Below are 14,580 nucleotides of genomic sequence, written 5' to 3'. Positions count from 1 at the left end.
CTGAAGAGATTAATGTTCATGTCACATTGGCTCCACTCATTCTACTGATGCCACATATACTCTGGGGTGAAGACAGGGAAGAAAATCTTATAGCGGTCTGAGTGACATCAGCTATGGCAAGGTTTGTGGCAGGATCAGAAAGGAAGTCTCACCAGGCTGACCGTGACATCAGGTGTATCTCACTCCAGTTTTTATGCTTTTCGCAAGCGCCATAGCAACCTTCTCACTGGGCAGCAACAAGTTGCCAATGAAGAGGTTTATTACATGCTAATCGCCTTATTACCAGCCCAACTCATCTCATTAATACACGTCTTCCTAGCTTACTAAACACACCAAACAATCTAGGCATTAAGAAAACTCGACATGGCAATCTGATCAGGTACCTGATGACCTGAGCTCTTTGCTCTAAAGGCACTCCATGTTGGACATTGGGCAACAACATCTCAGGGCACGTTTAATGGTCACCCGCCACACGAACACCATGTTCACAGATAACAATGACCCTAGACATTGGCATCAATATGTTCCAGCCTCCTCATGACACATCTCCAATCCACTTCTGCACTTTAATGCGGCGCCTCAAGCTCTGCTGGCAACTGCCATTGTAATGCTGCAGCATGGACACTGTGCCCTCAGAGACATGCACCCAACTTGTGGACTCGATCAGACTCTTCGCTCGCTGTCATAGTGCTCAGTCACTCTGACCCTACCCTAGATGCTCATAGTATCCCTGCCTTGCATTCCCTTGGACAGGTTGAGTGAGTTGGCAAATGCATGGCAGATGCACTAAAAAGTGGATAAGTGTGAGCAAAAATAGGAAGGAAGACTATTACTTGAATGGCTGTAAATTAAGACAGAGCAACATTCAATGATACCTGGGTGTACTCGTGCACCAGTCACTGAAAGTAAGTGTGCAGGCGCAGAAGGCAGTAAAGAAGGCAAACTGTATATCGGCCTTCATAGTAAGAGGATTTGGATACAGGCACAAGGATGACTTGCTGCAATTATAAAGGTCATTGGTGAGGCCACACCTGAATAATGTGTAAAGTTTTGGTCTCCTTATCTGAAGAAGGATGCTCTTGCTATAGGGCGAGTACAGCGAAGGTTTACCAAATTAATTCCTAGATGGCAGGACTGACGTATGAGGAGAGATTGAGTTGGATAGGATTATAATCACTGGAGTTTAGAAGAATGATGGGGGCAATCTCATAGAAACCTATAAAATTCTAACAGGACTAGACAGGTTAGATGCAGGAAGGTTGTTCCTGATGGTGAGGGAGTCCAGAGCCAGGGTCGTGATTTAAGGATTCGGGATAATTCTTTTAGGATTGAGATGAGGGGAAAATTCTTCACCCAGAGAGTGGTGAGCCTGTGGAATTCACTACCACAGAAAGTAGTTGAGGCCAAAACATTGTGTTCTCAAGAAGGAAGCAGATATAGCTCTTGTGGCTAAAAGGATCAATGGATATGGGGAGAGAGTGGGATTGGGGTATTGAGCTCAATTGTCACCCATGATCATATTGAATGTTGGAGCAGGTTTGAGGAGTTGAATGGCCTACTGCTTCTATCTTCTGAACATTTCTGTATTTCCCTTTCCTTTTTGTGCTTTGCCCCCTCAGCCAGAGATATGAGACTCATATTCCTCCTGTTTTGCCTGACCAGTTAGTACAGACACAAAGGTGGGAAACTTGTCATGGTTATTAGCAAACCTAGTCAAATCAAGGGCTGAACCTTCAGTAAGAGGGTCCCAGCGCAGTAAGTGAAGGGAAGCCTTTGATACCAGTCCAGGGGCTTGGTCCAGCTGTCAGTCAGATACTCGGGACAGTCAGAGGCCAGTATTATGGAGATGTGTGACACAGCTGTTACTTCTGGTGCAAGTGAGGAGGTGTTCCCCAGTGAGTGAGCAGGTCGCACAGTGGGCATATAGGGTCAGTGGTTTGGGATGGGAGACAGCAAGTGAGGGAAGATGTCGCAGGCTGTCTAGTGTTATAGCCCCCATTCATAGTCCTGAGGAGAGAAGAAGTCCTACATCTGCCCCATCCAGCAGGTCTTTAACTGCCCACAAAATAGGGTACCAAATTTCCTTTGTTTGCCATGTCTGGGACAAATGTCAGGTACCAGACAGTACGGCTCCAAACTAACACTGCTGTTCAGGTAGACAATGGGCTTTTAACAATGTGGCAGATAATGCCGCATGTTCCAGGATATCTGTAGAGTGGTGGGTTGTTCTGTGAATAGCACATGGTAAGATGGGGCAGGAATTGGACATGATGGATGCCATAGTGGCAGGGTAGGTAGTTATAAAGTGAGTTTGGGAATATACAGCAAGATGTGGGCAGGGGATATTACATTAATCCAGAGACTTGAGGTTAAATCTCATCATGGCAGATAGAAGAATTTGAATTGAATAAAAATCTGGGATTAAGAGTTTAGTGATTACCATAAAACCATTGTCAATTGTTGGGGAAAAAAGACAAAATCTGGTTGATTAATGTCTTTTAGGAGGGAAACTGCCATCCTTACCTGGTCTGGCCTACATGTGACTCCAGACCTACAACAATGTGGTTGACTCTTAACTGCCCTCTGGATAATTAGGAATGGTAATAAATGCTAAACCAGCCAGTGACACCCACATCCTGCAAATGAAGAATGAAGAAAGAAAACTCACTTGGCATTGTGACAGAAATGCCTCCAAAAACCTGAACACAGCTCAGACTTAGCCAAAAAAAGTAAGATTCAGGTTGTTGACATGCTCGCCAAGCTGGCTTGTTCTCGTTCAGACATTTCGTCACCATGCTAGGTGACACCATCAGTGGATTCTCCGATGAAGCGGTGTTATTCTACTCCGCTTAGAATTTATATTGTCAGGTCTGTTATGGCGAGGAGTGTCATTTCTGGTTTTGATCTGAATGCGTTTGTATATGGGGTCCATTTCTAAGTGTTTGTTGATTGCATTACAGGCGGAGAACCATGCCTCTAGGAATTCCCGTGCGTGTCTATGTTTGGCTTGAGCTAATATGGTTACCTTGTCCCAGTGAAACTGATGGCCTTCATTGTCTGAATGTCCCGATATTAGGGACAGTTCGTCGTGCCATTTTGCTGCTAGTTGATGTTCATGTATTCTGATGGCTAGTTTCCTTCCTGTCTGTCCGATGTAATGTTTGCAGCAGTTGTTGCATGGTATTTTGTAAACTACGTTGGTTCTGCATATTGTGGGAATGGGTTCTTTAATCCTTGTAAGTGTTTGTCGTAGAGTGGCTGTGGGCCACTATGATTCCTAGTGGTCGTAGGAGTCTCATTAGTTCCGATATGTTCTCGATGTAGGGCAGTGTGGCCAGTGTGTCAGGGCGTACTGTGTCCTCCTGTTGTTGTCTGTTTAGTAGGCATCTGCAGATGAAGTTGTGTGGGTATCCATTTTTAGTGAGGATTTTTGTATAGGTGCTCTTCCTCTTTCCTGTGTGGTTCTGGGGAGTTGCAGTGTGTCCTGGCCCACTTATCGTGTCCTAATACAGCTTTGTCTGTGACCATTGAGTGGTTGCTTTGGAAGTTGAAGATTTGATCAGTATGGGTTGCTTTTCTGTATACTGAGGTTTGGAACTTAGTAAGATTCAGCTCAAGGAGTTCTACTGTAGCTTTTAGAGGAAGCAGATGTATCTGTACCAGCTCCCTAAAGTCCTAGTAGCTGGACTTGACTAAATGTAGTTCTACTTATTACTACCATGTGATAAAACCTTTTCCAGACTTGAAAACCTTGAGAACAGGAGGTACTTGATAGTTGTGTCTGCTCTATCACCTACATCCAATTTAATTTTTCCTACCATTGTGCAGACGTCTAGGTCCATGCACAGTAGTGACTTCCAAAACCAGAAGTCAATGTATCAATTGACATGTGTGTACCCTTGAAGCAGCTACATAGCCTAGAGGGAACATTCCTTTTATTTCAAAAATATACTTTGTTCATAAAATATCATCTATATGTGTACACAAAATACGTTCTGTGCAGCCTTTGCAAAGAGAAAAAACCCAAACAAAACATTGGAATTTTAATATTTCTCAGAGCTTCTCGACAGTTGCAAGAACAAAGATATTTTCTACTTATGCTGGAAACTACTTATGTTCATTTTGAGGCAACTTGAGTGTCAAAGAACTGAACAGGCCCTTGTTTACTTTTGCAGAAAGACCTTAAACAGTAGTCTTTGCTCTCTGTGCCTTGGTGGTAGCTGCCCGAAGTTTTAGCATATCCCTCAGCATGCAGTCATGGACCTTGGAATATGCCAGTTTGCAACACTCATGGAGTCATAGAGTCAAACAGCATGGAAACAGACCCTTCCATCCAACCAGTCCATACCAATCATAATCCCAACTATGATCGGTTGAGAACAACTCTTTACCATGGAAGACCAACAAGTTTCAGGCAGGCCAAAGACCAGCTTTTACCAAGTTGCTGGTCTTCCAGTTGCAGTTGATGTTAGTCTTGGTGCGCATCCCAGGGAACAGACAACTGAACACCAGCTCCTGCATCATGGAGATATTTGGGACGAATCTTGACAAAATCCACTGCGTCTCTCTGCAGACCTTCTTTGCAAAGGCACATTCTAGAAGGAGATGTGTGACAGTCTGTTTGTCAGTACAGCCACTTTGAGGGCAGCATGCATTGGTGCACAGAGATGGGTGTGCATGAAGGATCTGATGGGCAGTGTCCTTCTCACCAAGAGCCAAGTTATGTCTCAGCACTTGTTGGAAAATTCTGGTGATGAGGCAATTTGCCAAATAACTTTGATAGTCAGCTCAGGGAGCCACCTGACAGGATCTACCCTCTCCTTTTCCAACATGTTCTTGAGGACATGCTGTGCTGACCACTTCCTGATGGACTTGTGATCACAGGTGGGTTTTTTTTTTGCAAGTTTACCCACAAGGGACAGGTGATATGGAATGATACAACTACCATGCCAGGCCTTTGCAATTAATGTCCTTTAGAGAAGAAAACTGCCACCTTTACCTGGTCTAGTTTACATGTGCTTCTGTACCCCCTCAGCAATGTGGTTGACTCTTAAAAGGCCTCTGGGCAATTAGGGATGGGCAATAAATGCTGGCTTTACCAGCGACATCCCTATCCCATATATGAATCAGAAAGACTGGGACAGGTAGAACCCCAGTCAGTAGTGACACTTGATTTGGGAGCCAAGCGTCTAGGCAAAAATTGAAACAAAAGAGGATTGGTGGCAGAGAACTACCTCAAGCAACCAGAGATAGTAAGAACTGCTGATGCTGGAGTCAGAGATAACACAGTGTGGAGCTGGAAGAGCACAGCAGGCCAGGTAGCATCAGAAGAGCAGGAAAGTCGACGTTTCGCGTTGGGACCCTTCTTCAGAAATGAAGGGTCTAAAGAAGGGTCCCAAACCGAAACGTCAACTTTTCTGTTCCTCTGATGCTGCCTGGCCTGCTGTGGTCCTCCAGCTCCACACTGTGCTACCTCAAGCAACTGTTGCATGGTATCTCATACAGGTAGAGGTGACAAGTATCACTGAGTTTGTGAATGGTCATCCGAGAAAATACCACTCCCATTGACTCTGCCAGTTCAGTATGAGATTTAAATGCAAGTCAATATGGAATAGCTTTACCAACTGTCTTCACCACACATAGGTTGGGGATGTTATTTTCATCATATTTAACAATGTCATGGATTTCTGAAGATCTCATTTTATTGTTAATTTGCTCTACAAATGAAGACTTACTGTTGCAGAAAGTTAGTTACCAAGATACGCTTTAGCATATGTTACAGTTATACAGTGCAGCACAAAGTGAAATGTTATGGTACTACAGCTTTGATTGAAGATAAAATTTCAACAAAATTTAACATTCACACTGCTCAATGTAGTAGTTAACCTTTATGCCCTGATGATGGCAGCAAAACTAAATTCAATGGAATGGTATCTGATAAAAGAAAGTTCAGTTTCATGTTAATTTGAAAGAACCACTGATGCCACAGTTCTTCCTTTCTGGCAAGGTAAAACAAAATTACACTTACTGAGGAAAGCAAATGATAAGAAAAACCTAAGATATCATTTAATAAATTAAGGGGAGAAGTAACAAGATGGCCACATTATTTGCAAATCTTTGGTTATAATCATGCATTACAGGTCACAAAAATGCTGCACACTTACTATTTTTAATCTTTGTTAAAATTGACAGCAGTAATGAAAATTTATACATCACTCCTTGAGCTAGAGCATTCTTCAATGAAACAAAGTAAAGGAATTTATGGGCTTTGTGGGAAATTAACACACAATTGAAGGGTTACATATTTTAACAGCCTATTGAAAAGTGGGACGGGGTATCAGGATAAAGCCGTTGAGGAAAAGAAATAGACAAGTAAAGGGCATGATCGCTGAGAGATCAATCTCTGATGGTAGGTAGGATGCTGACTAACTTAGAACAACAAATGCAATCTGAAGATGGGGAAAGCATCTTGAGATATTTAAGCCTTCAAATCAAGTCGTTGGTATGAGAAAAGTAGAGTTTGCTGAGATTGATGTCGATTGTGTTTATTTAATTATCCAGAGTTGTAGGACTTTTATAGGGGTTCACATGATCAGTTTAAAAAAAAATTCCCAGTCAATAAAGAAACAAAAGCAGGGTGTGGTTGTGTTGTAATATTGGACCAAATAAAGATGCACTTCAGTTTTATCCTACATCAATCGGTTTTCCTGAATATATCAATGGGATTGATAAAATTGTGGGACCTCATGTTGAGACACCAGAAATTCAGAATTAGCTGAAAAATATGAAGGGCTGGTGTAGTAAATGTCAGAAAAATCAGTCCGTAAGGTGATGATGCAACGGATGACAATTTAAACAGCACAGAACTAGGGCTATGAGGAGGCAATTCTTCCATGGGTTGGGAAAAAAGTAATTTTGGTGACTGACCAGATTTGGCATGAATTGTTTCTCTCCAGATGAACAGAATGACAGATGTTTCATCAGTGTCTTTAGCCTGAAAGGATAGTCAGTGTGATTAATAGAAACAGAACCAAAGGCATACAGAACTCACAACAACCAAACAAGAAGAATTCTATAATTCAGATAAAAGTAGGGAAAATTGCTTTGAAAATGTTCTTGTGCACTCAGTGGTTCACCAAATTAAGTGGCTGTTTGTTTGTCCCGGAGTTCAGAATTCAGTTTAGCTTTGATTGGCTGGATGAAACATTTACCTGATATACATTTCAATCTAATGTGAAATGATTTTAGTCAGTTTGAGTCTAATTTGTTGTAGGGCCACGGCATAAAACTGTATCTCATTTGACACATGTTTGCAACTTAACAAAATTAACAGTCATCACTTAGAGAAGGTACACGGTAGCTCCTGTGTGAAATACAAAATGCTGTGATGCTTGGGTAAAGATGCTTTCTGAGGTTGGAGCTAAGATATTTGTTGGCGCACAATACAAGGGCTACTGTCTGTAATTCTTGGAAATACTTGTTTCTTGAAGGGCAGAAACAGGGAATTGTCCTTTTCCCCATATGAACATCCTTTACCAGGAGAAGCTTAAATTCATAGGGAATAACATATTTGCTGGCATACAAATGACCTGGAATTTCTGGCATATGTATTGGCTCAGATACTCTGATGGCCAGTCAGTCACGTTGCAATGTAGACTGGAGTTGGGCATTGGGACCATGCAGAAATCTTGACATAGATGACTCTGAAGGAATTGCCCAGGAAAATGATAATTCCAATGGGCAATTCCACTTTACTTAAAACCATCAGAAAGTCCCTTAAAGTCGGAGAATTAGGAGAGTGCTGATTCACTTAAGCTTAATACTTATCCAGGATAAGTTAGGATTAAAGACCTACTCCTTCTCCTAACTATTAAACTGAATTTCGCCTCCTCACTGACTGCCCTAAAAGCAGACCCCTCCACCATGACACCTCTCACATTTGACAGTCCCCCCTCCTGACCTAACACCTCCCCTGCCAGAAATCTACTCAGAGATTTTACAACCATCTATAAACTTTTCTCTACAAATAGAAATATTGATAACGTGATAAACTTTGACACACCTTTATAACTATTGAATCACTGCTGTGACTTATTTTGTTTCCTATTTTATGCATTGTAATATATTCAGACATTGTGATATATTTTCTAATGTTACAATTAGGTGAGGAGGGGTAGAATATCTTCAGTTTTTGTTAATGTACATACTTGGTTTCATTCTGTTAAAAGATGCTCAGAGATTACTTTTTACACTTAAAAAGAAAAGGGAACAGTATTTGTTGTACTTAACGTGGTCTAATAAAATAATAAAATTTCTTACCACTCTGTATTGTAAGTGTCCAATGGGTTCTTTAAGGTCTGATCGGAATGAATACAAGAAGACGTGCACTTTAATATCAAGCAAAAATTTATTACTTAATCTAATTTAGATATGTGCAAACTAATGAGCTATTTGCTTAAACTACCTTAGATATATTCCACAAGTGAGTCTCACTGCCTTTGCCCATCATTGACTCCCGGGTGATGGCTGACTTTTGGAGATCTATCTCAGTTTCCACAGCATGGTCCATGAACCCCAGTCCAATAGTAAGGAGCCACTGGTCCCAATCTCATCAACCCCAATCTGATAGTGAAAGGTCCCAGCGAGCTACAAAATGTCACCAAATTAATGTCATTCTGAATCTGATATTACGTGTTGTATTTCCATTCCTCAGTGCTTTCCTAAGTATTCCTCTTTGCTTGGTGGTCACAAACAAATCCAGGTGTCACTGCAAAATAGCCTGATTCCAAACTAAGGCAAGGTTCTTGTTAAAACAACGGACTGTTTTTACACTAAGCCTGTATTTCATGTATTTTCCTGCAATTGTTTATTGCCATGTCCAAATAACTGTTCACAATTAACTCTTAATCATTTGGTTTGGAGATATCATTTTTGAGCCTCACGCTAACACTATTCAAAGGGTGGTTTTGTCTTATGACAGAAAGACAAACAAAAGAGGGCTAGTTTGATGTCTGACATCAGCAATAAACCTTGATCGTTATTCAGTCAGAACCCTTGAAACTAGTATTCTCTGCAATGGCTAAAGATTAGTTCAGTTCAATAACTTTGATTACTTCTTAAATTATTCCTGTTTCTTTAGGGTTTTGTAAATAAGCTTGATGAATTGATTCATTGGTTGTTTGAAGCCATGGAAACAACTGAAAACTGGACACCTCCAAAAGCTGATACATGCAGTCTGAAGCTTTATCTGGAAACCCATTTGGTAAGACATACACTCCTGAAATCTCATATTGACAGAATGAGTTATATATTAAAACCTTTTGATTTAATAGAATAACATTAAGTATTTTAATACAGCATGCTTAAGGAACACTTTCTTCATGTAAGTGGCAAATCTCTTTTACATCAAGAAAGAAGAACATTGCATTATTTCAGTCATAATAACACCACACTATCCACTAAATGCAATTACGCATTTTAATTGATTTAGACTATAATGCAATGTGTTTATTATGTGAGGGATCCTTTTTGGAATTTATCGAGTGTGTACTTGAACCATAAGCAGAAATCCTAGGACGTACAGATTTCATCCCAGATGAGCTATAATTGACTGCAGCAATATCGGTTTAAGGAGGATTCTTTTTCTCATCGTTATCCAATGCATATCTCAGGGATTAATCTAATCGGTTAGAAAACGTGAGTAACATATATTGTATGACAAATTAGAGAACGCTTCCTGCAAAATTAAAAGCAAATTGTGCAAATGTTCTTCACTTAGATCCCTTTTGTGTGAACTTGTCATTTAATTCTCAATGTTAGGGAACATGCTTAGTATCCAGTCGTGGATACAGACAAGATTATTTTTTATGGAAGCTTCAGCCTGTTAATACAGGCTATTGTTGTTGAAAATTTTATTTCATAAGTGTGCTGTCCTCTATCAAAAATATTACATTGAAACAGTGAAAAACATTAGATTTTGTAAAAGCACTATTATTAAGTCAGTGTGTAAGCTATTTATTTTTTTATTTCACATTGTGCTTGCTTAGGATTGTCTGACCAGATCAAAAATAAAGTTATAATTAATTGCTTTGCTGTTTATTAAATTGGTTATCAATGCAAGAGTAATATTTTTACAAGTATTTCATTGTAATCATTAATTCATCAGCAATCAATCTCTAACAAATATGATTATCCATCCAGTAAATTCCCTGTCTCCGGTCATGGATTCTGTAGGGTCTTGTGTGGCTGATGAATCTGATCCTAGAACTGCAACTCCAACCATACATTTGGAAGGCTTTTCTGGGAGGTGGAATTGATCCTTGCAAGAAGAAGTTTGGAAGAGGAACTGGGGAAAAGAATGCCAATGATCTCAGGGCCAAGGACCACTTCCATCTCCTGAAAACACCTGCCAAATGTGTGGTTGGGGTTGTAGTTCTTGAATTGCTTAAAAATCTGAAATCATACCTTCAACAATTTTCAAAATTCAGATCCAGAGAAACAATTTTTTATTTTAATTGAAACAGATACACGAAGTAGAATGGAGATATACACAAACATTTATTTACAAAATAATATATATGTTTAAACTGTTCACTTTTAAAGAGTTCTTTTGGACCTCTGCAATCCTTGGTTGAGAGTATAATGAGATGACCATGCCTCTACCAATATCCCTTTTCAGTTAGCGTTTAAATATTCAAGGATTGTCTTCTGTAGGCACAGGCTGCAATCAGAAACCTTTTCTTGAGGATTAGGTGACTTGACTAAAAATTCTTTCAGTTATAACAACTCATCCCTTGTACACATTCAGCGGCTGAGCTATCTGACAATGTGTCAATATGTTCTATTTAGGTATTAATGAGCATAATTATGTGATTTCAGTTGGGTGTTTGAATATATATGTTGAATTAGCAAACTTCAACCAGGTCAATAATGGGGGCATGATAACCACGCTCAGGACAGGCAAATTGTTGAGGATTCTTGTTTCTGATTGTTATCCCATGCCCTATGTTACATTCTGGAACATAAATAGGAGGAAGAATGAGACTTGTTTTCTATGATAAAATAGCCTACTAAGGCATGGAAAGTAATTATGCACATAAGATACAGGAGGAATCATGGTTTCAAAACTCTGGTATTATTCCCTACCGTCTTGACAGGATTAAACAACTAAAAAAAAAGACCAATTTTTTTTTAATAAATCAGTTAATTTTGAAGATGCCAATGTTTCACTAGTTAAGGTGGCACTTTTTTTTGTTGCAGTGTTTTAAACTCAATGTAGATAGTCACTGTGCGCTAAAAGATGCCGTGGTAGAAGAAGGCCAGCAACTTCTGGAGCTTATTGAATCGCACAAATCAGGTAAGTCCTTGTAGCAAATAACAATTTCAGGAGACTGTCACAATGCCCTTTATTTTAGCACAGTCCACTGCTAATTGGAAAATGAGTAAATGTTCATTGGACCTGATTTTTCCAGTTGGTTGATGTTCAGAGGGACTTGGTTGTACTTACACAATGGACACAGAAAGTTAACATGAAGGTTCAGTCATCAATTAGTGAGGCTACTGTCGTGTTGGCCTTCAACTGGTGTACAAGAATAAATTGTTTGGAGTTCTGGTGGGACTGTAGTTTTAGTCTCCATACTTAAGGAGGTGTACACTTGCATGAAAGGGAGCACAACAATGTTTGTTAAATTGGAAACTGGGATGAGAAGATTGTCCTATAATGACAGGCTGAGCAAATTGAGCTCATGTTCTCTGGAGTTAAAAAGAATGAGTGTTGATTACATTGTAATATACATGATTCTGAAGGAGCTTGCCAAATTAGACTCTGAGAGGTTCTTTTCCTGGAATCTGGGGTACAGGGCCACAATCTCAAGCTAACAGGATGATCATTTAGGACTGAAATGAGGAGAAATTTCTTCACTAAAAGAGTTATGAGTCTTTTGAATTCTTTGCTCCAGAAGGTTAAAGTTAAGACAGACAGAATTTTGATCTCTTGTGGAATCAGGAGGTGCTGACAGCAAGTGGGAAAGTAGAGTTGAAGCCAAAAATCAGCCATGATTATCAATATTTTCTAATCAACCTGTTCAGGGAATTTATTACACCATGTTGGAACAGTTAGAATGTTAACCCAGGCCTCCTGGCTCAGAGGTAGGGACATAACCACTGCAACAGAAGAGCTCCTTGGCCATGATTATATTGTTATGACTGTGACAGGAGGAATGTGTTGATAATCAAATTCCACTACTCCACCACTCACACCATTAGTATAAATATGTTGATTCAGTTCTCAAAACAGTCAATTCTGCTCTTTTGTACTCCTAACCAGAATGTTGACCAGACTTCTTTAATGAACTCAAAATAATCCATTTATGATAAACAGAAGCCATTCTTTAAAAAAGCGGCAACTACTGATTAACATCAAAGCTACAAGTCAGGATTAAACTATATCACCTTAATCCCAAACACAGACACAACCTCGCAATAAGAAAAAGACCAGTCTTTGCAGATCGGGGTGCAGGGCTGGATGAACACAGCAGGCCAAGCAGCATCATAGGAGCAGAAAGGCTGACGTTTCGGGCCTAGACCCTTCATCAGAAAAGGGGGAGAGGAAGGGGGTTTTGAAACAAATAGGGAGAGAGTGGGAGGCGGATAGAAGAGGGATAGAGGAGAGGATAGGTGGAGAGGAAACAAACAGGTCGAAGAGGCGGGGATGGAGCCAGTAAAGGTGAGTGTAGGTAGGGAGTTAGGAAGGGGATAGGTCAGTCCAGGGAGGACGGACAGGTCAAGGGGGCGGGATGAGGTTGGTCGGTAGGAGATGAAGGTGCGGCTTGAGGTGGGAGGAGGGGATAGGTGGGAGGAAGAACAGGGACGAGCTGGACTGGTTTTGGGATGCGGTAGGGGGAGGGGAGATTTTGAAACTTGTGAAATCCACATTGATACCATTGGGCTGCAGGGTTCCCAAGCGGAATATGAGTTGCTGTTCCTGCAACCTTCGGGTGGCATCGTTGTGGCACTGCAGGAGGCCCAGGATGGACATGTCGTCTGAGGAATGGGAGGGGGAGTTGAAATGGTTCGCGATTGGGAGGTGCAGTTGTTTATTGCGAACCGAGCGTAGGTGTTCTGCAAAGCGGTCCCCGAGTCTCCGCTTGGTTTCCCCGATGTAGAGGAAGCCACACCGGGTACAGCGGATGCAGTATACCACATTGGCAGATGTGCAGGTGAACATCTGCTTGATGTGGAAAGTCTTCTTGGGGCCTGGGATGGGGGTGAGGGAGGAGGTATGGGGGCAGGTGTAGCACTTCCTGCGGTTGCAGGGAAAAGTGCCGGGTGTGGTGGAGCTGGAGGGGAGTGTGGAGCGGACAAGGGAGTCACGGAGAGAGTTGTCCCTCCGGAAAGCAGATAAGGGTGGGGAGGGAAAGATGTCTTTGGTGGTGGGGTCGGATTGCAGATGGCGGAAGTGTCGGAGGATGATGCGTTGGATCCGGAGGTTGGTGGGGTGGTACGTGAGGACGAGGGGGATTCTTTTTTGGTTCTTATTGCGTGGACGGGGTGTGAGGGATGAGGTGCGGGAGATGTGGGAGACACGGTTGAGGGCGTTCTCGACCACCGAGGAGGGGAAGTTACGGTCCTTGAAAAACGAGGACAACTGAGATGTACGGGAGTGGAATGCCTCATCCTGGGAGCAGATGCGGCGGAGGCGAAGGAATTGGGAATAGGGGAAAGCATTTTTGCAGGAAGGTGGGTGGGAGGAGGAGTATTCTAGGTAGCTGTGGGAGTCGGTGGGCTTGAAATGAATATCGGTTTCTAGGTGGTTGCCCGATATGGAGACAGAGAGGTCCAGGAAGGGGAGAGAGGTGTTAGAGATGGTCCAGGTAAACTTAAGGTTGGGGTGGAAGGTGTTAGTGAAGTGTATGAACTGTTCGAGCTCCTCGTGGGAGCACGAGGCGGCGCCGATACAGTCATCAATGTAACGGAGGAAGAGGTGGGGTTTAGGGCCGGTGTAGGTACGGAAGAGGGATTGTTCCACGTAACCTACAAAGAGGCAGGCGTAGCTTGGGCCCATGCGGGTACCCATGGCTACCCCCTTTGTCTGTAGGAAGTGGGAGGAATTGAAAGAGAAGTTGTTGAGTGTGAGGACGAGTTCGGCTAAGCGGATGAGGGTATCAGTGGAGGGGGACTGGTCGGGCCTGCGGGACAGGAAGAAGTGGAGGGCCTTAAGGCCATCTGCATGGGGAATGCAGGTGTAGAGGGACTGGACATCCATGGTAAAGATGAGGTGTTGGGGACCGGGGAATTGGAAGTTCTGGAGGAGGTGGAGGGCGTGGGTGATGTCACGGACATAGGTAGGGAGTTCCTGGACCAAGGGGGAGAAAATGGAGTCTAGAAGATACATGAAGTTACAGAGGCAGGCATTGTCTACATGGGCTTTTACCAAGGCCTTTGAAAAGGTTCCACATGGTAGCCTGGCTAGTAAGGTTAGATCATACGGGATGCAAGGAGAGCTAGGCAATTGGATACAAAATGGCTTGCTGGCAGGAGTCAGTGGTAGGCTTGTGACCAGCGGTGTGCTGCAAGGATCGG

General features: G+C 42.1%; 1 protein-coding gene across 1 annotated transcript in view; it reads left to right on the top strand.

Moving 5' to 3' along the window:
* akap6 (A kinase (PRKA) anchor protein 6) overlaps positions 1-14,580 on the top strand; it is a 366,422-nt gene that overhangs the window by 149,630 nt on the left and 202,212 nt on the right. Inside the window, exons 6-7 of the mRNA XM_048600427.1 lie at positions 9,140-9,262; positions 11,260-11,356. Coding sequence (XP_048456384.1) covers positions 9,140-9,262; positions 11,260-11,356 — 220 coding nt within the window. The remainder of the gene's footprint in view (positions 1-9,139; positions 9,263-11,259; positions 11,357-14,580) is intronic.

This window comes from Rhincodon typus, chromosome 8, assembly GCF_021869965.1.
Source record: "Rhincodon typus isolate 14 chromosome 8, sRhiTyp1.1, whole genome shotgun sequence".
Lineage (NCBI taxonomy): Eukaryota > Metazoa > Chordata > Chondrichthyes > Orectolobiformes > Rhincodontidae > Rhincodon > Rhincodon typus.
Note: the sequence above shows the minus strand (reverse complement) of the source record. Positions and strands in the feature narration are given on the sequence as shown.